At 39.2% G+C, this 25944-nt stretch overlaps 1 protein-coding gene across 2 annotated transcripts in view; it reads right to left on the bottom strand.

The window, feature by feature from the left end:
• Positions 1–2478: 2478 nt before the first annotated feature.
• NALCN (sodium leak channel, non-selective) overlaps positions 2479–25944 on the bottom strand; it is a gene marked incomplete at its 3' end in the record, with an annotated part of 227293 nt that continues 203827 nt past the window's right edge. For both annotated transcript variants that reach the window (XM_080612623.1, XM_080612624.1), the window contains 16 exons: positions 25404–25524; positions 25220–25318; positions 20467–20560; positions 19828–19934; positions 19346–19420; positions 16333–16452; positions 15220–15288; positions 13285–13433; positions 12491–12584; positions 11893–12025; positions 11209–11324; positions 8944–9101; positions 8167–8317; positions 5932–6081; positions 4423–4540; positions 2479–2672 (listed from right to left, as the gene is read on the bottom strand). In XM_080612623.1, the coding sequence (XP_080468749.1) occupies positions 2479–2672; positions 4423–4540; positions 5932–6081; positions 8167–8317; positions 8944–9101; positions 11209–11324; positions 11893–12025; positions 12491–12584; positions 13285–13433; positions 15220–15288; positions 16333–16452; positions 19346–19420; positions 19828–19934; positions 20467–20560; positions 25220–25318; positions 25404–25524 (1948 nt within the window). The remainder of the gene's footprint in view (positions 2673–4422; positions 4541–5931; positions 6082–8166; positions 8318–8943; positions 9102–11208; positions 11325–11892; positions 12026–12490; positions 12585–13284; positions 13434–15219; positions 15289–16332; positions 16453–19345; positions 19421–19827; positions 19935–20466; positions 20561–25219; positions 25319–25403; positions 25525–25944) is intronic.

Genomic DNA, 25944 nt, shown 5'->3' with positions numbered 1-25944 from the left:
AATGGGGAGATAAACACGTGAGTACTGCTTCCTCAGAGCTAGTGGGCCAATTAAATTAGATGATCCAGGGATAGCCAGAGTTTTGGAAGATACTGGAACCCATCACAGTATTTCCACCACAGATTTTCCCTTCCCACATGCACACATATTCATGTCCAGGCTTTAAAGCAAACAAAGTGGGTTAAATAAAACCTGATACTGAACAGTCCTATTTAGTCCCATTTTTTGACTGAGACCCCTCGTGCAAGGTACTGATGAGGCTGGTTGCTGGACTTACCACCAAAAAACCAAAGGCCCCCAATTAGAAGAGTTTGAAAGGCATCTCTTTAAATAATCCTGTACAAACGAAACACCCAGCCACTATGCAGCATAATCCCAGATGATAAAGCGAATGCAGTTAGAATGAAAACCAGAGGGAGGAATATTGCTTAAAGCAACTCACTTTTATTGACAGAGTACTGTAAGGCAAGGAAAAAATGTTTGCCAGATTTTTTAAAAAGAAGATTTGCAGCAAGAATGATTCAGAAAGATCTGCAGTTCAATATATTATTGAACTTTCAAAGATACTGTATTTTATAAATCCAATATTTATGTTTTTGTCATATATACAAAAGCTCATCTTGCGCACAAACAGAACACAAAGGAATGTATTTGCATATGAGGTTTTGTTGATGGTTATTAATTTAGTAAACAAGAGAATGCACATATTACTATAGAGTTACAATTGACTAAATTTCAACTTAAATATATCCCAAAACACGTAAAGAAACCACAAAATAGAGATGTGTTCAATATGACTATTTAAAAGAACAAACAAATCTAAATCATGTTCAACTATACACAGGGAACAAAACACTGACAGATGCCAAGAAAACTGTATTTTATGGCCAGAACCGATCTTGCATTTATAGTGAAGGCATCTGTGAAAACAGTGCTGTATTCTGACCACTCTACATTAATATTTTGGCCAGAAAACATCACAGAGCACTGGCTTTTGTCTGCTTTTAAAGGACATATATTTTAAATGGTGATGTACATTAACTGTGAGCCTCTCACATCAGACCATATTAGAGCAACCTATCATTTCCATAGGAAACAATGGTAACAGAAAGGTCCCAGCTATGCTAAAATACCCAGACGGGGGCCGAGCTACAAAATCTGCAACCTCTTAGTTCTTCCCTGATGGAAGGGCACATTTTTATCCTACATTTTTAGAGAGCCTTAAATTCTGAAACTAATGAACTCTTTTGTGTTTTGTGGCTTTTCTTCTCCACCTCCATATCTGTATAGCCTTGGCCTTTCACTGGAAAAACTGATATGAAAGGATAGTTGCTTTTTTCACCAGTGATAATGTAGCACTATTGATGCTTCATAACATAAAAGAAGGCTAACATGTCAAAATGTGATGCACCAGGATAAAAGAGACAAAGGTATTTAACCACAGTACAGTGTCATGCCTTAGCTTTGCAGGGCTGTAGCATGAGTAGTAACATGGGTAAGTAAAATTCACTTCTGCAGCATAACTGAACTGTATTTTAAAAGCCATACAATACTGTTCTGTATTTAGAACCCCCAACATGCTAATTTTTATCACACAGACAAGAAGAAAGTTGTCTTATGACTACACAAGGAAATGGGACCCAATTAATAGGAGAATAATGACACTATACATATGTATAACCAGTATATTCAGAAAACGAAGGATAAACCATGTTTTTCACATGGAGGTCTTTTGCTGGATGCCTGGAGACACAGTTTTCATGTCTTTTTTTTTCTTCTTTTTTTTTTCCTGTTTTCTCTACGAAAATCAGGCTCTTTGCATAATTAACCAAACCCCAAAGATATTTACATTTTAAAAGCCAATCCTTCACCTTCTGATTTTAAAATTAGTTATCCTGTATTTTGCATATTTTTTAAAAAGGTCCAGAAAAAGCTTAGAATTGTAATTCAGAATCTGCACTTTGCAAAAACACTTTCCTTGAACATGAAGTCAGTGCTGACCTCTTCAGGTGATTTGTGAATAATAAAATCTTTCTAAAGAAACATTACTAAATAAGAACTGAGGGAAAACACAAAAAGAAGAAGTACATTACCCCTGTATTGTAAAGTGTTGCCACATTAAAGTATGGTATATGTTGAATAAAAGCACAAAGGTGTGTGTATCAAAATACGTTTTCATTATGTAGCTACAGAACATAGGAAATATTTCAATGCTCTGCCTGCTAAAGGCAATATAGTCTCTCTGGCTTTGTTAGTACTGCTGTTGTATACAGGTTTCTTAAAGTACAGTTAGTACCTATAGAGGTGAGTTCTAACATGTACGTGTGTGCTATGCTTCATATGGCAGAAGGATGAGCATTTGATTAAATTTATGACATTGATTTTAAAGAAATTGTACATCACACACATCTTCTATTCTAACCATAGAAAAAGATTGTACTTGAAGTGGTTGTTGTTGCAGTATGACTTAAATTTTTCTCAGATATCAAGAAGGTCCTCTCCACTTTCATCACTCTCCACAGTTAATTGTCTTGTCCACCATTTCTTGACTTCTGATCCACAAGAAGCAGCATCAGACATGGGATTCATTTTGCATGCAACAGATTTCATAGTTGTACGTCCACCGAAGCGGAGGTTGACTGAAGACACTGAATGGCTTATTGGTTTGGGGGCTATGAATGAAACAGAAAGTTGTATTAGAGGAGATCTGCTTCTTGAACATTTTTGCATAGAATTCAGGCATATAGGACTAGCTTAACTGGGGCACCTTTAAACTGATTTGATGCAGAAAGAGTAAGGCTCTGTTCTAATGTAGGGTGGTGGTTTTTTTTTCCAACTCCAGCTGTTCACACTGCTCCCGCTAATCTGCTGGTAGAGCAGTTTAACTGAGCAGTGTTTCATTTCTCTCTGCTGGGATAGCTGATGGAGTTGATCTCTTCTTACCTGGCCAATTGCAACCTGAATGGTTTAGGCAGTACTTACTTGACCTGACCTGCTGGCAAAATGGTGAAAGTGGTAAGTGCCAAAAAAAAAAAGAATGGAAAAGTGCATTTAGGGGCAGCAGCTGTACCTAGGAAGTGATTTTACTGTGACCTAAGGGTGGAAGCTGGTATGGCTTTAGGAAAGCACTAAACCACGTGTGTAAGTTTATAAAACCCACAGTTGATCTTAATGATGCTATTCATGATCTTATATATATGCCTGTGCTGGATTGACGGCAGAGTATTTACCATCTGCTGGGCTTTCGCATGCATGGAGGTGATCCTCCTTTTCTGAGACTGTCCACTAAGGAACATTCAGGATTAACATGGCCAAGATTAGTGCTAAGAAAGGAAATCCTGAACTCTTCATTCTCACTTGAAAAACCTATCCAGTTGGCTACAATAGTACGATTCCTCCTTTGCACGCTCCCTCTCTTACTCTTTCTCTCTGTTCCAAAAAAAGTGATCTTTGCTGCTCAGTGATGTTTAAGTGGAAAACATGGATTGCAAGTTCTCTATTAAGCTGTCCTGTTTCTTGGACAGGTACTCTGGTCACAATAGCACGTTTGATGGTACTCACAGCATGATCATCTTTTTTACTTCCACTTAGATGTGATTAGGGTCTTAACAGTGGCAGCCTTTGAAGGCAGTGCTCTGACTTGGAATAGGACTAACTGATGACAGCTGAAAGCAGGTTGATGTGCACATACCTAACCTACTGGTCATGAGTATGCAGTCAGCAGAATTCATTACACACTTTAAAAGAGACTGTTTCAGGTGGCAGAGGGTGATGGAGAGTGCTCTTGAGATAAAGACTTCAGAAGGTGTCAGGCTATACCCATGCACCTCTCTCACGCTCCTATAAGGCATAATCTAGCCTTTATTTTATAGCAGACTACAGTTACTAGAATAACTTGAGTATGAGAAAATAAATCGGAAACTGATTGTACACCTGGCCAATTCCTGGCTGAAGTGAAGATATAATAACATATTATTATGGTGTAAGGTATAAACCATGTGCCTGATATGCTTAGACAAGACAAGGCACTCAGAAGTTACTACTGCTGTTAGAAAAAACAGCATTTGCACTGTGCCTTATATGATAAAAGAGAACTCTAAATGCACAAGATGCTATCCAAACAGACGTGACAGTACAGCCCCCAATCCAAAGATCCTGAGTAAATGTTTGAAAAAGCAAAAAATCCCAACCATCTGCATATGGTAATGCTTGAGCCAGGCTTCCAAACTTTCCGAATTGGAAGGAAGAGGAAAGACTGCTGTATTTTGTCATGCATGAGTATAGGAAAAACCCTGATGTGGGTCCAAGCAGCACGCTTGCTGCTTGGATAGAACTGTGAATCATGAAGCCTTTCATGGATTGTTATCGTACAGCAAGTGATTTGGCATGTGGAGATTATACTAATAAACATTCTTCACTTACCTGATGGCAAACGCCATTGTCCAAATTTCCGCTGAGGTTTTCCAGCATCTCCAGAGTCTTGTCGATAGCCACCTCTGTCAGAAAGTGTTGGGCTTAGGAGCTGCTGCTGGCTACTTGTCTGAACAGAGCAAGAAAGAATCTTAGTCATAGTTCCTTACTGCATGGGGATGATCTTAGAAAGTATCACAGTATGTTAGAGATTGGAAGGGACCTCAAAAGATCATCTAGTCCAATCCCCCTGCCAGAGCAGGAACACCTAGATGAGGTTACACAGGAATGTGTCCAGGCGGGTTTTGAATGTCTCCAGAGAAGGAGACTCCACAACCTCCCTGGGCAGCCTGTTCCAGTGTTCCGTCACCCTCACTGAGAAGAAGTTTCTTCTCAAGTTTAAGTGGAACCTCTTGTGTTCCAGTTTGTACCCATTACCCCTTGTCCTATCATTGTTTGCCACTGAGAAGAGCCTGGCTCCATCCTCGTGACACTCCCCCTTTATATATTTATATACACTAAGAAGGTCACCCCTCAGTCTCCTCTTCTCCAAACTATAGAGACCCAGCTCCCTCAGCCTTTCCTCATAAGGGAGAGGCTCCACTCCCTTAATCATCTTAGTTGCCCTGCGCTGGACTCTCTCTAGCAGGTCCCTGTCCTTCTTGAACTGAGGGGCCCAGAACTGGACACAATATTCCAGATGCGGTCTCACCAGGGCAGAGTAGAGGGGAAGGAGGACCTCTCTCGACCTACTGACCACCCCCCTTCTAATACACCCCAGGATGCCATTGGCCTTCTTGGCCACAAGGGCACAGTGCTGGCTCATGGTCATCCTGCCGTCCACTAGGACCCCCAGGTCCCTCTCCCCTACACTACTCTCTAACAGGTCGTTCCCCAACCTATATTGGAACCTGTTGTTTTTCTACTCTATTTCCAAGCTTTACATATGAATACAAACAAAATATATTCCCATTAGTTAAGGCAGTATGGCTTCCATTTACTGCCCCAGGCAACTACTGGTAATACGAAAAAAATAATCACCCCCTCCACCCTCCCCACATCCCATTTGGGCTCAATCCATTAGACAGTCCCACTGAAGGGTACAGACTTGTTCTCAGCCTTCTACAGTGGAGTCCTTATGTTGTACCTTCTTCATTCCCTACCCTGGAAGGTCTCCTACACAAAGGACCCAGCATGCCTAATGTTATCACTCTGTAAACATTCAGAATGCTTGGACAGGAAAGCTGAGCCTGTAAACAACTCATGCTAGAGCTGAAAGTTGGTGCTGCCAGAGTTGTACAGTTGAGTTTGCCCTTTATGGTGCTAGCAAAACAGCTAACTATTCTGGGGAATTACTGCCTTAGACCATCTTGCCTCTGCATCTGAAGGCAAAGACTGAAACAGAACAACATACTGCTTTCAACTTTTCCAGTTAAAATGACATTTAAAAATGAACAAATAGGAAATATGGAAGCTTTCTGAATTTGTTCCAAGTAGGTGATGGTCTTATGGTGAACATACCTCTGGCTGTGTGCTGTTATCCTGATTAATAGCATTCATATCTTCACTTGGCTGTGTTGTCTCAATGCTGGGAGGATTCAGAAACCGGCTCAGCTCCTGCTGTTGACTCTCTCGTAGACTATGGATAATGCTGCATGACTGCTGTTGTTTCTATTAAGGTACAATATGCGACAACAAAAATGTTCTCAATGGTGTACCACAGTGTTTTATTCTTTTTAAAGCCTTCTAAATATTTAACCAAACAGTAAGCACCAGATGTGCATACCAGATGCATTAATAAAACTGCATATATCAGATGGTCACTATTTAAATATAGTGACTTCCAACATACATCTAACCTGTATGTAGGGAATAGAGGATAAAACTTATAAACTATATTAAGTGAAAGGCAAGTTGCTCAATTATTGGTATAAACCTAGAGTTTAAAAACACATAAAGTTTTCAATTTATGAGTAAAAAATTCTTGCAAAGAAAAAGAAAAATTAATTGGTAGAGATTTACTACAAATTAGATGAAGGCAATGAAAAAAATTCTGATTTCTTTCGTGAACTTTGGAACAGGCTGTCAGTAATACTGAATAAAACAGGAGTGGAAACCTTGGGACTGAGTATAGATTTACAATACAAATAGAAAAACAAATCCACTACCATTATGATCTTACAACCTAATTTGCTTTTAAATTAAAATAAACAGCCCTTAGGAAGGGTTTCACTTTCCTGGGTAGTTTTCACATGCTCCCTCTAGAGAGACTTAGAGACTAACATCAGAATTTGAAAATATATATTAACTTCCATAATTACATTCAGTTTATAAAAGGTTCATATAATGTGAAATGATCTGAACCATATTATTAGAGTGAAATGAATAGCATATTTACTTCAACATAGTGTAATTCAATATCATAATGAAATGAACAACAGAGTTGAACAAACCCGGAATTGAGAGCTGAGATTAAATTTACTGCCATTATTATAACAGAGATCAGATCAAAATGAAACTATCTATCCGAATATGCCTTGAAAATTGACATTTCATCTGGAATGTACATTACATTCAAATTGTCCAGTTATGTTTTTTAATAAACTTACAAACACAAAAAAATCCCATGATCACAGATCTCTATGGAAAACCTCCATTCACAAGAAGTAAGCTTTTATAAAAATGAAAAATATATGGATCAAAACCTGGACTCAGCCTTACAGTAACTGAAACATCAGTCATCAGCCGCAACCAGATTGTGACTTTTTATATAAAGGAAGAGTTATTTTTTGAAGAATAACTTTAAAACCTTATCCAAATTTACTGGGTTTTGTTTGTTTGGTTGGTTGGTTTTAATATAAATTTTGTCCAAGACAAACTTTGACCAGCGTATATTGTAGCTACCCCAAGAAAAGGCAAAAATGTTTCTGATGAACAGAAGCACTGCATAAACAGAAGTACTGGCTAGGTCTACAACAGTAAATTAAACAGACTGGGATTTCCTGCTGGGCTGAAGCTAAGTGCCAGGCCAGGAGTTGCCTAATCTTCCCTCTACCATACAAGACAGTTTCAAGCTTCAACCACTGTATACTGGGAGCAGTCTCTACCCTGATCCGTGCCTGGAGGCCAGTGATGCTCCTATGGCAGTGGTCTGCTGAGGAACAGGCTAACAAGTATGGGTGACCCATTCCAGTCATAAGCCAATGCCTTGGCCATGTCTGATTTGCTGGCATAGACACAGCTACTGTGTGCCATGGTTCATATACCTGATGTGCATGTACACACTGCTCATTTGAAAACACAGTTACTGTAATGGCTCACTCAAATAATGTATCTAGATATGGGTTCCAGTTAAACAGTCATCTGCTGGTGACTGATCATGGTATCTTATGCCAGCAGAGACAAGAAATTTATACAATTACATTCTGTGAGGAAGGATTAGGCCTATGAGGTTTCATCAGATTACACTGTTTTTAATGTATTTCTTTGACTTCGGTCTCCTCACATATATCTTCCTGCTGATGATACATTTTTGGCAGGAAGACAGTTTTTGCCTTCAAGGTACTTATTTTTATAGCACTTTCAGTTGAGCTGTAGCATACTTTTTTTTTTTTCTGAGTTAGCAACTGCTGCATACTTCTTCACATCAATATTATTGTGACTCCAGAGTAAATGAAGCATAGTGACAGCAAATTCCAGCATTGTTGAGCAGTACAATTTCTGCAACCATTTAGAGGCTAGTTTAACTTGACTTACTGCTCTGATTCGCTTCAAACACTTCTTCAGCCACATGCGTATGGTCTGTTTGGCCACCTCCTCTTCTATGGTATATTCCAGTTGCTCCCTAGCAAGCAGCTCTTCCAGTTGCAGACTCTTCCGGATATCCACAGACCTATACGAAAGCATGCTGGAAGAAACACAGCTTTTTTATTTTAAATGCTGGTGACCTTACGTTTTAATTTAGAAAATCAAATCTCATACTTAAGTCCTCAGTGCAAAAATACGTAATTCAGGTGTATGCAGTAAATTCACATTTGAGGCTTCCAGATTCCATAAGACTTGTGGTGCTCAAAACAAACGAAAACTTTATCAACTACAGCTAGTTATCCAATACAGGTGAGCTATTGAACTGTAAGCAACTAGGGCATCTGTGGTGGTTTCATTCCCCCCTCTTTTCCCCTAAGTGTTTATGCTTGGATAATGTTCCCATTTCTATTTTATTTCTAGTCAGATTCATTGTCATGTTGCTACACGTGCGAGAACAACATTTCATTACTTGGGATACAAGGACAACACGTGAGTGTGGCTGTTTATGGCAAACTGTCTGCAATGAAAATGTTAAAATTACTTAGAGCTAATTCCCCAGCACTTGTGTTTTCCATCACTAATACTCTGCAGGAAAACGAGGGAAATACAATTTTTGCATTACACTTAAAATGGCACTGCCTCCCAAGCCTAATAACTGCCGGTTGGCCTGGAGAAAACCAGGCCATCATACCTGTTCTACAGATTCAGAGAAAAATCTCAGCGTACCTGAGCACGTCATGGAAGGTGACATCACCACCATTATGGAGCCGCTCCATTTCGTAGCACATGTGCTTGAACAGCAGCTTGTCCTTGTCGAGATCCACCTCCAGCCTGCCCCGCAGAAGCCTCAGCAGAAATTTCACTCGGAAGGTAGGGATTACTCCCTGGGTAAAATTGCATAATAGATGGTAAATTATTCCTGTGACCTAACAACCAGCTCAGACATTCAACTTGATCAGTGAGAGAAATGCTGTTTCTGCACAGACTCTGCATCAAATCCTGGCATATTTAAGACACTGTGAATACATTACTGAAAAATACACACATGCAGCCAGCTCTTCAGCACATTCACAGAAGTTTTTGCTGTTATTTGACTGATATACAATGAGAATCTGTGCTGTTAATTTTGCCAGAAATTTTCAAAATTGCTCAGGGATTTAGTTTCCCCATTTGCACTAATCTGTAATGAGAATCATATGCCCAAAGAGCTGCCTTTGAAAACCTGAAATTAAACTACAATTTAAACATTCATGGCCAGGCCTATACCTGGTTGTAAACCTGTCCCCTTCTCTGTGCAGCTTTTCAGAGGAGAATGTTGGGAGTTTACTAGCTTTTCAAAGGTTTTCTGCTCCAAGAGTCAACCCAGCATGTGTTACTCTTCTTGTGACAATTTTGATCTGCTGTTAAAAAATCAGGACTGACAGTTTCCCTCTGAAACTGTGGTATCCATACTTTTGAAATATTTTGTTCTGTTAAATGAGCCTGACTGGAACTATTTCTTGCTGTAACATGTTGTTCTACATCAGAGAGAGATACCGTCAATGCTGGGCATGAGGGATGTAGAACTCTCCACCTCCATCAGTACAGCCTGCAGCTTCCACATCCAGCACAGCCATGTGCCAACTACAGCCAACCAGCTTCTTTCATGTTGTTCATATTAAAATCTTAGTGATGTCATGAATCATTCAGATGATGATTTAACTTGTGTGGGCATCTGAACAGCTCAGTCTCCCAGATGTCCTTCTCCTCCCAGAATCACAGAATGGTTGAAGCTGGAAGAGACCTCTGGAGGTCACCTGGTCTGACCCCCTCTGCTTAAGCAGGGCCTCCTATAGCCAGTTTTCAGGACCATGTCCAGATGGCTTTTGAGTATCTCCAAGGATGGAGACTCCACAATCTCTCTGGGCAACCTGTGCCAGTGCTTGGTAACACTCATGGTGAAAAAAATCTTTCCTGATGTTCAGAGGAAACCTCCTGTGTTTCAGCTTGTACCCATTTGCCTCTGGTCCTGTTTCTGAGCACCACTGAGCAGAACCTGGCTGCGTCATCTTTGCACTCTCCCTTCAGGCATTTATATACATTGGTAAGATCCCCCCTGAACCTTCTCTTCTCCAGGCTGAACAGCCCCAGATCTCTCAGCCTTTTTTCACAGGAAACATGCTCCGGTCCCTTCATCATCTTTGTGTCCGTTTGCTGCCAAGCTGCTTTCCAGCTGGTCAGCCCCCAGCATGTATTGGTACCCGAGGTTGCTCTTCCCTAGGTGCAGGACTTTGCAGTTCCCCTCATTGAACTGCATGAGGTTTCTGTCATCCCATTTCTCCGGCCTGTTGAGGTCCCTCTGGATGGCAGCACGACCCTCTGCTATATCAGCCATTCCTCTCAGTTTGGTGTCATCTGCAAACTTGCTGAGGATGCAGTCTGCCTCATCATCCAGATTATTAATGAGGATGTTGAACACGACTGGACCCAGTATTGACTCCTGAGGTATATGACTAGTTACTGGTGTCCAGCTAGAATCTGTGTTGCTGATCGTCACCCCCTGGGCCTGGACGTTCAGCCAGTTATTAATTCACTTCATCGTCTTCTCATCCAGCCCATACATCATCAGCTTCTCTAGGAGGATATTATGGGACACAATGCCAAGATCTCAGCAAAGCCCCTTTGAAGATCAGACACATAAATGGATGTGAGTCTACAGACCTCTTGGGGAACAACTCTCAGGGAGCTGGGAGGAAAGATGCTATTGTATTGATTCTATGAATAGCTAGCTACATTTGATTTTAAATCTACTATTGTAACTACTTCACAGTAGTAAAGGATAGAGGTCAGTATTTGAAGGGCCCTGAACAATGTTAGGTCATGCTCACTGAACTTTTAGAACTTGAACAGTAACTGCTCATTTTCTGTCAACACACTTTGGTTTCCCCATATACTTTTTCAAGGAAAAATGAAAATTTACTGGATTTCTGTGCACATTATTAAGTTTCTTACCTCTCTTTTGTCATCAACCATGTTCCATATAATTTGAAAATGCCTAAGATCATTATAACTTAAAAGTTGGTCTTCTTCAGTTGAGTAAAACAAGGAGAAATTCTCCACAATGATAGCTGAAAACCACAAAAACAAAATAAATAAAGCCTGTAATTAAATTCTGACTGGGTAACTTCTATAAGCAACAATGAATTTCAGCAGAGTATTAATTCTGTTGCGCAAACTTCACATTAATAAATGCCTTCAGCTGTATGTTCAGATGAGAATTCTGAATGGGTAATATACTGTTGTGCTACATCAGTATTCACTGTGCTCACTTTTTAAAAGGTATGCCTTAAATGCTGGTGAGATGCCTAATCTAACATCTTCACCTACTTGATACTGGAAGATGTTAGATTATTAACTAGGTGAATTCCAGTGTTGTTGGAAAAATGTTAACTGGATGAAGGAAAAGCTCAGAAAACAGTACTTCGTAGGGTAACTATACAAATACAATGTATCTCTTTGTTTAAAAACTTTCATACCCAAACATCCTGAGTTTTAGCATACACCAGAGAAGTATCAAAACCAACATATGCATATAAGGTAACAGTGAATTCACAACTGAATAACACAACAGACTTGCATCTAACCTACTACGTGCCAAGATGGACCTTTTTGTTATTAATGTGTATTTTCACTTACCAACAAGCAAATTGAGCATGATGTACGCAATGATGACATAAAATGAACAGAAATACATAAGAGCACCAGCATAATTTCCACAGTCTGTTTTCCAGTAGGTGCTGTTATCTGGCGTACAGAATGGAGGCTGGACCTTCAAAACAAAAGAAAACAAAGTCAAGCAGTCATAAAAAGAGATTTTTAGTTTCTCTGCAATAAATATAATACTTATGACTATAATTTCTCTAAAGCTTCCCAATTAGTGAATAAGCCAAAGTGTAGGCATTAAAGACAAAGTTAATCTGAAAAGTCACTGTGCCCCAGTCAAAGCAAACTGTGGAAAAAATGAGTTACTGCACCTCTGATTTTTAAAACATCTTTTTATTTTTGTTTTTAAACCATGTAATAGCCTAGCCCCATGAAATATTACGCTGTGAGTGTGTGATCGGAACTTCAATTTGTGTGTCATGTTCTGAGGTTTAGCAAACATTATTCTTTCTTGAAGAGATAAAGGCAATTACAACATTCCTTGTACAAAGCTAAAATACTGAAAACACTTTGAGATGCAAGGATGTCTCCAGTTTCTTGTCTACTTTATTTCTGGCAGTACTGTATTTACCATGCAGTCATGCATAATTTTGTTCCAGTCTTCTCCAGTAACTATTCTGAAGAGTACAGTAATAGCCTTGCCAGCTGATGAAAAATTTGCATGTCTGTTTTAAAGAATAAGAGAGAGAGAAAGAGATCATTTCACATCCCGGAACTAAAACGTTGGCAAGAATAAATGCAAATAATTTCCATTTTCTATTGCTCAGCTATTTTAGTCTAAAAAATAGTTACAGAATTATGTGAATGAGATCATTGAATTATTTATTCCATGACTTAAGATATAATAGCTGAACTCTAGCTCAGACGCAAGTCTCAGCATTTTGTCTCATTTTATCAAAGATCTAACGCAGGCTCAAGGTCAGATCCTATCTGCTGTCTCCATTCTCTTCCTGAAGCCTGACGATGCTATTGACTGGGAAATCTTCAGTTAACATCCAGTTCACAGAACTGTCACCTCTCTGTATCAGGCTGATATATAGATTGGGTGTTGTCGATAAGGTGTAGTAGATATGGTGTGTTTCAGCAGCTTGCGCCTAGTGCAGTGCTACTTTGAAGCATATTCCAATTGGCATAATGAAGAATAGCTCTAGGTCTGCTCTGGGCTGGATTGGGTGTCATTTGGTCTGAGACACAAGGACTGGAAAGGTGGTTCCATGTCTCCTACCTGAAATTCTGTGTAGCGCTCTTCAGCTAGACCTGGGGACTTGCCTGTTTTTTACCACAGATAAACTTCTCTTTAGCAGAACGTAATTTTTTCAGGCTGTTTAAAGAACATCCCCACGAGGTAGTAAGTACGTACAGTACCTGTTAATGTTCTCTCCATATTTCACTGTACCAAATAAAACTACTCCAGCAAAAGCATAACAAAGAAGCAGTAAGAACATTCCCACTATGATGAAGAAACTCTTGTACATGCTGACAACCACAGTGAGGAGTAGCATTTTTAGTGTCACCTGGAAGGACAGAGAAGAAGCAGTCCATGACGCCATTAAGGAAAGCAGAGATAAAAGGGGAGAGCGTTACTGCAGCTGCCATTTTGACAATGAATTCTTTACACGTATATACTAAGGGATGAACCCAGTGAAAGGAGACATTATGAATCTGATTGGAATTGAACATTTTGTGCCCTCCTCTGAAATGTAGTGGGCTTTTTACTTGTTAAAGAGATCTGCATATCTGCCTAATTTGCAAGGTCCAGATGTTGCTCCTCAAAGAATATATATAGGATAATAGTGTAGGATAACACAGCAATAATACAGCATAAGCTTAACTATAATATTCCAGGATCAGTATACCCCAGAAGTATCAAAATTAGCATTGCATGAACAGAGCAGTATACTACTTTGGGCTTATCTGAAAGTGATGCTAATTGTTACGTGGAAACCACAGATACTGCACCCTACCTAGAAGAATGGATTGATGTATAGGAAATGGGATATTCTTAAGATCAGCACAGCTTGATTAAACCAGTAATTTCTCACACAAGTTGGCCAAAGAGCTTAAGAAGAGAGCATTATTTTGGAAATTACGTAGGTTGTAGGCCTAGATAATAGATATTACTTTCCCATACATACATATTGCACATTTTACTCTTATTATTGTGTTAATCACTTAACCACTTTGGATGCTATGGAAAATTCTTTTTAATGGGACTGAGGGTAGTTTTCTTTAGCAATATGCCAAACTGATAATTCATGCTGACTCTCAGTCATCAAATTACATCACAACAGATAAATTAGTGAAACTGATACAGCTCCTAACATGAAAGCACAAGTGCCTAGGTTAAAACCTTGAAAAAACTTCAGAATCAATCAGAAGGCTTTGAAGGCAATCACTTGGTCTGACTGCATAGAAGAAAGAAGGATTTTTCATTTGACTTCCAAGGCTCTACAGGCTCTGTGTAGTTTGATTGAAAGAAAACTTTTTATCTTTACTGAACAAACCCTCTGACTTACTGTTCTTAACCCCGGCAACCTAGTACAGCAGTCTTTTCATCACATTTACTTTAATATGTCTGACTTCACAGAAAATGTTTGGATAGTCTAAGAAGTTCTACAGCAAGAGCATGCAGAGTGTCACCACTTGTTAAACAAATGTGTTTGTTCTCTGCCTATGCTTATTCTGCCAACCTGCTCTCAATTACACCAGAGCAAATCCAAACACAAAAGGAATACAAACTTTAGAAGTGACTTGCTTTGTCACCATGGCAGTGTTTCCAGAGGAGTATCTTGGCCCACTTTTCTAACTGAATGTAAGTTCTTTACTGTGATAAGACATACATTGTAGAGACACAAGACACAAACTTGCACTCTGGAGGAAGAAACTTCTAAAAGAGAGCACTACCATAATGAGAGCGTTAACCACCACTCAACTAGCCTTCCAGAGAAAATAAGCAAATAACATGCACATCACACCAGTAGCAAGGACTGAAAGTAGCACAATATTTGTTCAGAGTTTTAGAGAGTGCTTTTAAAATCTGTATGGCACTGCAGTTGCACTTTTTATATTTTTGTAAAAAATGCAGCTTTTCCAGTAACTGTAACATAGTGCTATTATAAAATATACCTAAAATCCTGACATTTTAAAGACAGCATGTAAAATTGGAGGCTGCTGCTTGAAGTCTCAGTTTTTTTGGCATATAAAATGGAGCCTTACAGAATGTGCACTAGAGACGCAGCATCTAGTCCTTTAATCTATACATGAGCACTACAATGGTTGTAGTTCCTAATTTATACTTACATGCTTCCCACAAATTGAGAAGAACCTGAAGACAATTACGCATGCCCCCATCATGTATGTGTACGCATTCTGGAACAGAAACACAGAAGACTTAATAGATGTACCCCAGGGATCTCATGAAAAGGTCATGATATCTGGTCTTTTAATAATGCAGGGCAGTTGCCATATGGAACAAGAGAAATCATTAACCACAAGCACTAATATTTCAATAACAACGAAGCAGTAAGAAACTAGCAGAAGATGCTCTACCTCTTCAAAAACACTAACCCAACCTCCCCATACCTCAAACCAAAAAACTTCAATGCTCTGTTAGCTGGGCTGTAATTACGTCCAACAGCCCCAGTCTACTTGTCTAGGCAGCCGCTGGCTTACAGAAATTCTTCAGACCTTCCAAGCCACTCAGTAGCAGGGAGCAAACTGTGAATGTCAGGGCAAAATGACTGGTCACACAGGACAGGTTTTCATCTGAATAGAGCTTGTGGGCAGACAAGAGAAAAGCCTGCAGACATGATAGGGTTGTGACTTTGACAATTTACAATTGATGGCAAGTATCACCTATCCCTTCTCCTTCCCTTGTTAAATAAGGGAATCAGGGTGTAGCCGAATTTTAAAAACCAGGGTGGGACAGAGGGAGAGCTGACTTCCTTCCCTTTCCTCCATGCCTTCCTGGATTAAACATTGACCCTTAACTAAAACTAGTTGTCCAGAATCACTGCTGGGTTTGAGACAGATTGTACTGTTCAGCAGTTTTGAACCTATGCCTTACTCCAGTCCTTTGTTGCTGTGTGGAGTTCTTTCTTCCTTGATGCTCCCAAGGCTGCTGTTGGCAGGAGCTCTCAGTCTCTTCATATTCTTTCCTTTCCTCACTCACATCCCTCCTAAAGACTTCAGTTTTCTACCATATTTGCAGACTTTACCTCCTATCAGTAAGACAACTTTTGTACTTCATCATTGCCGAAGACAATGATTCCTTCTTCTTAGCATAAAGCTTAATTTGTCTCAGCCTTATAAACCTCCCAAGCATTTATCTGGATGAACAGCAGGGATCCTACTGCTGGTGCTTAACAGATAAAATCAAGCTTAATCATGGGAACTCTGTTTTGTAGATCTTACCAGTAAGGCAAAGTGAAGTATCACCCATATAACTCCAAGAGATGTCACCAAGAGATCGTACCGATTTCTTCTGCTTTGCCAGAAGCCAGCAGGTGACATGGCAATAATCTTCATTGTGACCTATGGATAAAAACAATTTCTCAGTTGTACTAAAGAAATTATTTCTTGCTTTAAGAACCTTTTCCATTCTCTAAAATGTTTGATTGAGCTTGTCTTATGAAATAGTTTCAAACTGCCAAAGGCAGGTTTCATGTCAGCTGGCTGTTGCCCTGTGGACAAGTTAGGCTGCTAGACAGAGGAAAACTGGTACTTGTGGAAGACTACAGATGACCAAAAGCAGGAGATGCACAGTATTCTGGAAGTCTCTCTCTCTCTCTCATTCTCTCTATCAAATATTGAAGGAGGAGTGCAGCTGACCACCTTAGACTGAATGTTTAATGTATAGATTGCTGAGGTGAATCTGTGTTTAAGCTTTCTTATAGTTAAGCAAGTAATGAGGTTGGAAAATTATTATGTCAATAATACGCAGCTAAAAGGGGTATAGTATAGTATGGTATAGTATAGTATCCTATCTAGCTAGCTGTCTGTAAGTAGGCTAAAATCACATAAGCACATTGTGTTCGTAGCACCTGTAGTTCAAATTATTTAAAAAGCTTTCCCATATTGCAAATATTTCTTGCCATAAAGAATACTCTGTACTTGGCACCATCTGTACTCAGCAGATGTAAGAGAAGAAAGCTAAGAACTGTAAAGACAGTACATTTTACAATACCTGGTAAAAGCAGCCAAAGTGCTTGACATTTCCAATATAGGTAACAGGAGTGTAGAGAGGAAGATTAAGAATAGATACTGATAAGAAATAGTTACAACAGCTAAAAGATATTGAGGTAGGATAATGGAAGGAACACTGGAGAGTTTCTCATACACAATTTGTATTAAACTTCAAAGCAAGTCAAGTGTTACTATATAAAGGCTATAAATGTCAGACATTCATTACATGATTTTTTCCATCCCACCTTGCAGCATTGCCATTTAGCAGTATTCTTTACATTTCTGAAACCAAAACCGCATATAAAAGGACACTAGTTTGACATAAAAGGTTGATTTTCCAGTTATTTTTTTGCCATGTAATGTTTTCTGAAGCCTGACTACGAGATGAATAATATGGTCTCTGAATCTCTAATTTTCGCTTGAGGTATCTGTAGGTATTTTGCCTCCTTCTACCAAGTCAGCAGAGATGCCCTAGAATACTGGAGATAGATGTGTGGGTCTGACAGGGATGACAAAAGACCTGCAAACATCCTTGCCCTTTTGTAGCAGCTAGTGCAGGCAAGGGGAGATCAGCTAGGGTACTCAAAAAAGCTTTTGATGCCTTTAGTTATTTAGGCAACTGAATCCCACCCTACAACTCCCTTGTTCACAGTGACAGCTTAAATATTTACCTTGCATGTAGAATTTAAACACCTAATTTCAGGTGTCTATAACCTCGAACTGAGTACCACACTGTGCAAATAAAAACATTGTATCTCATTTTATTCTGTGATCGTCAGTGTAGTAACAGAAGTGAGACCTCTGAATTCTTCCTGTTCTTCTATACCACATATACTGATGTGAACAGTAGGGGTTTAAGACTGAATCAGGAGTCCTTAAACTGGACACCGGGCCATTAGCTATGCAGAAATCTTTGGCCTTCCTCATGGACCATGGCTGCTAGTGATAGCAGACCATATATACGACAGACTCTGTAACCAGACTATGCTGCATTAGGAAAGATCCTGGGCAGGAAGCTGCTTCCTCTCTCCATAAACTGTGTGCACTCAGTGTCATAACTTGCCTGTTGAGACAGTCAACAATTTTTTCTTGGCTCTGACAAAGTTCCTTTGAAATTGTAGAAGAGCATTTGTTTCCCCTGGCAGTATAAGAGGAAAAAGTATTTCTAAAGAACAGTTACTAGTTAAATTAAAACCTGTCTGTGTATGATAAAGATCAAATTTTTCTGTGTTTACTCAGTCTCTCAAGAGATACTGTTTTCTCCTGGGTAGGGGAAAAAGAAGCAACAACATGGACATACTCTAGCTACAAGGTATTCACATCATTGTTTATTCATCACTGCTGCAAAACCTATCACTGGAACATAGGAACTGTCATATTGGATTAGAGCAGTGGGAAACGTAGTTTACTATCCTGTTTCTGACAGTGGTCAGTATCAGCTATTCAGAGGGAACTGAAAAGAAAAATAACCACAAACTTACAGAAGAACTATGTACTAAACTAACAACAGAGTAAGGCTCTTCTTTAACCTCATAAATGTGTGCTTTGTTACACTACAGATAGCCTTATACATAAAAGCACTTTTTAAAATGTGTTTAAGTCCTTAGATTCCAGTCTTGTGAAAATAGGCTAAGTACACCTTGCACAGTTGGTTGTAGTTACAGTTTTCTCACAGATAGAGAATCGTTACCACACAGGATCCAGATACATGTGACAGCAGAGACATAATATTGGAATTTGACACAGATTATTAAAAGGACTTAAATGGAGATATGATACTAAAAAAAAAAAAACCAACATAAAACCAAAAACCTGAGAGAGGTTTGATGTTGTCACAGCTACAGAACAGTGGGTATTAATGCACCAGGCAAAATATAAATGGATCAAGTAGAACTTCCATGATACATCACAAACCCCGTGTTGTACAGACTGAATTTAATCTGAGATTTTCTGCATGAAAAGAGTTCACTGGGTTCACCAAAACACATGGTGAAATGCTCAGCTTCAAATATATAAAAAAGGACACAAAGCTCAAGGTGGTGGAGAAGTATGACTCTAACAAATTAAAAGTTTATTCCTGCAGTTTAAAGACATGTTTAAAGACAAGTAACATGAAAAGTCCCAGATATACATGTTCAGAAATAAAAACCATAGCAAAGAATGGGAGACCATCTGTAAAGACAAAATAAAATACATACGTACCAGTCTTAATCTCAAGAAGTCATGAAATATATTACTTTACCTCAAGGACAAAAATGAAGGTGAAAACAACAGACATTGTTGCTAAAGGCACAGTCACTGGATCTGCAGCATCCCACTGAAATGCAAACAAAATCTGTTCACAGAAGAGTAGTTGTTAAACAGAACTAAATTGCCTTAAACTTCATCGCCTTAGCTTTTCTTGCAGGTTTTGTTAATGAATAGATTTCACTTTAAAATACACTCAGACAGGAATGGCATCTTGGTATATTCTTCTCTCACAGATTTACAACTTAACTGGAAATTAAAATTGGGGACCAGACTACAAAAAGGCAGAAACTGACTCAGCTCCACAAGTTATAATTAATCTACAGTGATCTGTGCCAACTGAGATTGCTGTTATCTAAAAATCATGTTTCTGTACATTCATCACATTAAGGGCTCAACTGATCGTTAATTGGTGTTAGGAAATGCACAACACATACTATGCTACTATAATGAAATGCTTAGAAGAAACACAATTACCTTAACTGATAACAACACAGACTGGGCCAGAACAAGTACAGCAATAGTTCTCTTAAAAAATGGATGCTGAGTTATATCATACATCTTAGCTCTAAAGCCATCATTATCTGAAAAAGAAAGTTTGAGGAGGGAAGTTAAAATACATACTGGTGGTTTTCCCCTATTTCTTGAAATCTTTTCCATGTTCATTAGTAGCAAAATAATCATTTGCTAGTTTCAAAATATATTTCTAATTTCCTGCTACAATTTTCCGTATCAAATAGGGTGTCTGAACATATAATTTCAAATACTGAACATAGTGTTGCATGAAGGCTTTGGTACTTGCGGGGCAAGTGCATCATTCAACTGCTGTCAGGTTAATACATTCCATTCATATCATCAACAGCCAACTGCAAATATTTTTCCTTTAGAAAATAATTTTTTCATTAAGGCTTATCCTAAAACCATCGAAGCACAACCTTTTTTGGGGTAGATTTTAATAGTCTCATTCAGAGATCTGTAGTTGGAGCCTGTTTCCACATTAACTTATGCACAACCTCCTAGTGGCCTCACGATTACAATTTTAATTTGAATTGCAGACTCCTGGGGAATTACGAACACTAGGGCACAACATGAATAAAACCAAAATATCTTTGATACCCGGACGAGGTGGGAGATGAAGAGGTTGTGCTATCTTCAGTCTGCTTTTCAGATCTTCCCATCGTCTCTGATCTACAGTCAGTAAAGCTGTCCCCTTAATAAACAAAGAGAAGCGTATAAAGCTTTTATCATATAAAAGCTAGAACACTGAATGCTGTAAACCTGAAAACAACATTCACTTTGGTGACTGGCATAAAGTTACATATGCAACTGTCCTTAAATAATACACCATTTGGGTAAAGGAATCTAAAGTATCCGCTGTTACTCAAGAGGATTTCTGGATACATTAGCTGTGAGTTTCTGGGACTCAGCTCAGCAGGCTGAGTTGTGGCTCCCTGTAGCAGCAGCCCAGTGTGGGCAGTGAAACACCGCAGGACGTCTTCCATTTGACTGAACATCATTTGCCAAGAAGCACTGTTTTAAAGAGTGGCCAGTTTTGTCCAGACTTTGCTACAGAAAATCCTGTGGCTCATCAGTACCACTACAGTTTCCGGGGAAATGAGCCCTCCAGGAGACTGCTAAGTCTCTCCCCAGCTCTTCTGCTTGGGGTGTAACTGAAATAAAGTAATAGTATGCTATGAATCTACAAAAGCCCTCCATAAAGGAAGCACTAAAGAGAGGTGGAAAATGAACCCTTGGGGTGGGGGGTGGTAGATGGTAATGTGTGTGTTTTCAGAACATAGGAATAAACAAGCAAAGCCTAAACAGAATTCAATGTTATTTAAAATGACCTTGAAAACAAAATGAGGTCCTCATGACTTCAGAGAACTGTAAAATCTCATTGAAGGAATCTGGAGTTATAAAAACAAGGGAGACCTTTTCAGGGTAAATGTCACAAGCCTGTCTACCAGCGGCTTAGCGGCTGCCCCAGTCAGCATGAAGCCTCACTGAGGGTTGATCTGATCTCTGGGACTCGCCTGCGCATTGGCTTGTGTAGATACTGGAACTGCAGCTGGCTGTGCAACTGATAAGGTCAGGATTCCTCCTTCTCAGTGGACATAATCTCTTTATATAACTGTGTCCCCACGCTGCACACTGGGAGTAGGTGCTTTCCAACATGATGTGGACCAAGTGACAGACATGAGCATGCCTATTGCTTGCGTCAGGTCCAAACCATACCATTTAGAAACACCTAAATTAAAAGGCAACTGATTCGCCCCAGTGAGAGTGTCTGGTTTATATTCTTGGAGAGCTTTCACTGCAAACAAGACAAAAGGTAGCAAAAAAAAGTGGACCTTTGTAAAATCCAGAAACGGTGACGCCCAGTTGTTCTTTTGCTCAGAAACTACCAGTTCCACCAGGGGGATGATTATAAGGGGACCACAGAACACAGCCCCACAAGTAGGACTGCTGCTAGAGGAGCTGCATTTGCATTTGGACTTTGACTCAAAACTGACAGATAATATTTGAGCCTATTGCATCTTCAGTGCTGACTGAACATGTGGCACTTGGGAGCTGTGACAAATGATAGGCAAGGGTTGTGAAATGGGTGGTGATGGAACACTTTCGGCTTGTGCCCTGTTGCTTGGGGCAGTTGAGAACCTAGCCCAGACCCCCCATGTATCAGCCACTAAAGCTGAAGTCTACTTAAATCACCCACTGCTTGGCCAAGTAACTAGTTTTAAGAAGAGGCAACTTAATGTCATACAGTGGAATGTTTGGCTCTCTTCTTTTTGGACTAGATGCCAGCCATCTCTCTATCTTCACATTTCTTTCAGTTCCTAGAAATTTCTTCATTCTACTTGAATATTGACTAGGCTGAGATTTCCCCCATTGCATAATTAACTAACATATTAATCCTTTAAATTCAAATCAGAAGTTTTCTTTTCCCTATAATAAATGCATAAAAAGTAACAAGTATTCAAGAAAAAGAAAACCAAACATTACATGCCACAGCAGTTACCTGATGTTACTAAGAAACAACTGCAGAAGCTGAATCAGATGACAAACAATTTATACTGACTGTATTTTTATTATCATGTAAATTCTACAGAAATACTGCATGACATGGCTGTTGAATGTAATTTACAGGGAACTGTTATTAGTGAGTAGCTTTTCTGATGTTCAGACGAATGCATTCCCTGTATTCAGATGCAGAATTAAGGGAGGAGAACATTCATAACTAAAAAGGCGGCCATAGTTTGAGGAAAACTTACAAGCAGAGAAATCCACCCCAAAAGCATAAATGTAAAAATTTGGCAATTGTCTGAAACTAATGGGAACCCTAATTCAGGCCCTACAACTCAGACTTCCACATTTACACTGGCTGCTCGTGCAGCGGTTGTCTGGGCTAGGATGACTTGTTTAGTTATCCCCTGTGTTCACAATCCTTATAAGCCTCATGTTTACACCTTCCTGTTCCTTCTCACTTTGAGTCACAGTGCACATAAGCAAACTTTTACTTTTCACATTAATTTGAGCTGTCCTGTGTCTTTAAAGCTGCATATCTAGGAGGAGGGAATGAAATAAGAATCTGCTATACAGTCACATATAATTAGGATTATTTTTCCCCTGTCCATGTTTCAAACTGTAAAAAACTGATGAAAGATTTACACTGATATTGTGGGTAAATCACTTCAAAAGTAACCTGTGTTCTGATCACCTTATTCCATAGTCAAGAGCTGACTACACAGATGAATAGTGAGTTTTGACTTAATGATATCTCACTAATTTGTGAATGAGATCTCACAGGCTGCTTTTGCAGGAGCCAGGTTGACACAGTAAATTTAATCTTGCGAGTGACTTCTGTGGAAAGAGTGGGAACTAAGAGCAAAAACAGTGTCTAGAAGATTGACAGCATGTACTAAGATTGGCTTACTGTCACAAAAGCGTAATAGAAGTCACGCTAGTAAGGGCAAAGATCCAGCTCCTCTAGTACCTTTTTCTATGACAGTGGAAAAAAGTAGATGCCTGTAGGTGTAGCAAAGCAACCCAGAGCAGCAAGTGGCTCCTGATGATTCTCAACTGCCTGCAGAGCTGGCTCAGAATTCATGACAGACACACTCAAGACCACATTCAAAACTAAAGGGGAAATGCCCCACTTCCTCACTTTTTGACACTGTATGCAACACACAAACAGGGTTTGAACAGCCATGATCAAAAGCTATAAAACAGCAGACTCTGTAATGTGATATTTCTTCTTCTCTCCTACACTCATGCCTATGAACAGTTTTTTGAGGAAAGCAGCCTGTGTATGAAGTGCAGAGGCAAATGAAAAACAATTTATAGAAGTGCTCAGCTCACGTCTCAATAGAGCTTCATGAACTGTGATGTACATGACAGAAACATAGCTGAATGCATCATAGCTATAGAACATTGTAATAATTTAATAATTTCAAATAATACTTTAATTTACCCGTAATTTAAATTAAATTGCCTTCTTTCTTCCCCCAAGCCTTGCTGAAAGATATTTTTTATTCATCAGTGTAAGGCTGACACATTTGAAGAAATAATATTACCCAGCTGCACAGGAAGGGGCAAAAGCATCTATACAAATCCAGGGGAATTCTCATACTGGTAAAAGTTCATATTTTTTAATTCACTAGTCAAAATTTAGTGAATAAAAAAGAAAACGAATAGCACATTGCTCCTTGTTCTGTAGGACAGATGTATTTAACAAGAATGACTGTACTTCATCCCACCAAAACTATACTGGAGTCACGCAAACATAAAAATACCTTCTGAACAGCAGAGGTTTTAGGCTATTTATTTGACTTGCAATGTGCTTGACTTCATTTCATGATGCCTTACTTGCTCACATTGGATGCAGAGTAATGTGCTTCTCGGCCCCTTTGCAGAAGGAGCCACGTATTTTCCTTGGTGGGCAAACTCAACAGCTGTGTTTGCCACAGAGTTCGGGTCAGGGCCATAGTAGGGCCATGGCCAGCACCCAGTCTCTAGCACTACCACACTGGGTTATCTTGCACCTCCAAGCCCCAGAGCACACAGTCATCCTTTTCCTCCACTGCCACAGTGATAAAAATATCACTGTAGATAACTGCAAACATCTAATTATTTTTCAGATTTTGAACTGAAAGATGAAAAAAAGAATAATTATATGTTAGTGCCACAGGGGCACCAGAAGGGGGTCTTAAAAAGTGTCAGATTAAGGCATGTGCAGTGTGTATGCAGCAGTCCCATCCAGAGAATGCCATCTTTAACAAGTGTAGACATGAGCTGCTCTGTGATAATTCACCTGGGGACAGGTTTTTCTACTTTCCAGGGCAACCCGTAAAGCCCATGTGAGGTGCAGTTCCTAGAACACTAGCCACATTTTTGCTTGAGTGATGGACAACTCATTTTACAATTACTCTGCTGTTTGCCAGAAAAAAGCCATACAGCTTTACTTTGGATCTGAAATACTCCAATCTCTATTGAGACACCTTTAGTTGTAACACATACAAGCATAAGATGTCTTTTTACCTAACACCTTCATCAAACTAAAACAGCAGAATGTGGAGCGTCTGTAGATACATGGTGCTTTAGGTTCAATTTCCATCTGGTAACACGGCTGCATTGTAAATAAACTCAAACAGCTTTGAAAAAGTGTGTGATGGATTGCTATAATCCCAGGCTTGAGTATTGTGGTAAATACGAACCAGGTCTGTCTGAAACCATACTTGCAGTCTTACAGAACGTAAGACTGGTAAGTCAATCTTAAAGGCAGTCTTACCAGATAACATAACAGTATAATATCAGTTTCAGGTTTCTTACAGACCCAGTTCAACACACAATAAATCACCCTACTCAGTACCTTGTTTTCATTGAAATTAGCGATGACAACTCCAACGAAAAGGGTCAGTCCAATCATGCAGCCAAGAAACACAAAAACATGAATGTAGATTCCATGGATCTGAATAGATAAAAATAAGATGAATAGTTAAAACAAATCAAAGTATGTGTTGTAGAATTCAAAAACCACTGATGTATTTTCTTACCGGCCCAACACGATGAATAATAACATCTCTGACTTCCACCCAGCCTTTTAATGAAAGAACTTCAAATAGTGCCAGCATTGCATTCCCCACATTGTCAAAGTTAAAATTCCGAGGATTTGCCCTGAAATGCATAACACAAATAGCATAAATTCAGCAATAACGTTGTTCTATTGCTTACTTTGATTCTTCATAGTCTAACATTTAAATACCTTGCAAAGTTGGTGTGAAAGCCTCTGAAATACATCATTCAAAGTTCTGTCTCAAGAACAAAAGAACAATAGCAACAACAATAAACATGTACAGCATCATTTCTTTGATCGCTATGTATGTTTTATTTTCTTAATCAGAATCTGATTCACAGCAATAGCGCTTGTAAAAAGTTGCTGCATTTTAGTGGTTTTGTCAATGATATTAGAAAAAATACAGTATTTGTGAAAAACTGGATCCAATGGCACTGACCAGATTCCGAAATAAACCTACCTGAAGAGGACCAGTCTCAAACCCACATAAATGATTCAGACTCCAAAGTCAGTGAGATAAT

The sequence above is a fragment of the Psittacula echo genome, assembly GCF_963264785.1.
Source record: "Psittacula echo genome assembly, chromosome: 3".
Lineage (NCBI taxonomy): Eukaryota > Metazoa > Chordata > Aves > Psittaciformes > Psittacidae > Psittacula > Psittacula echo.
This window is presented reverse-complemented; position numbering and strand designations above follow the sequence as displayed.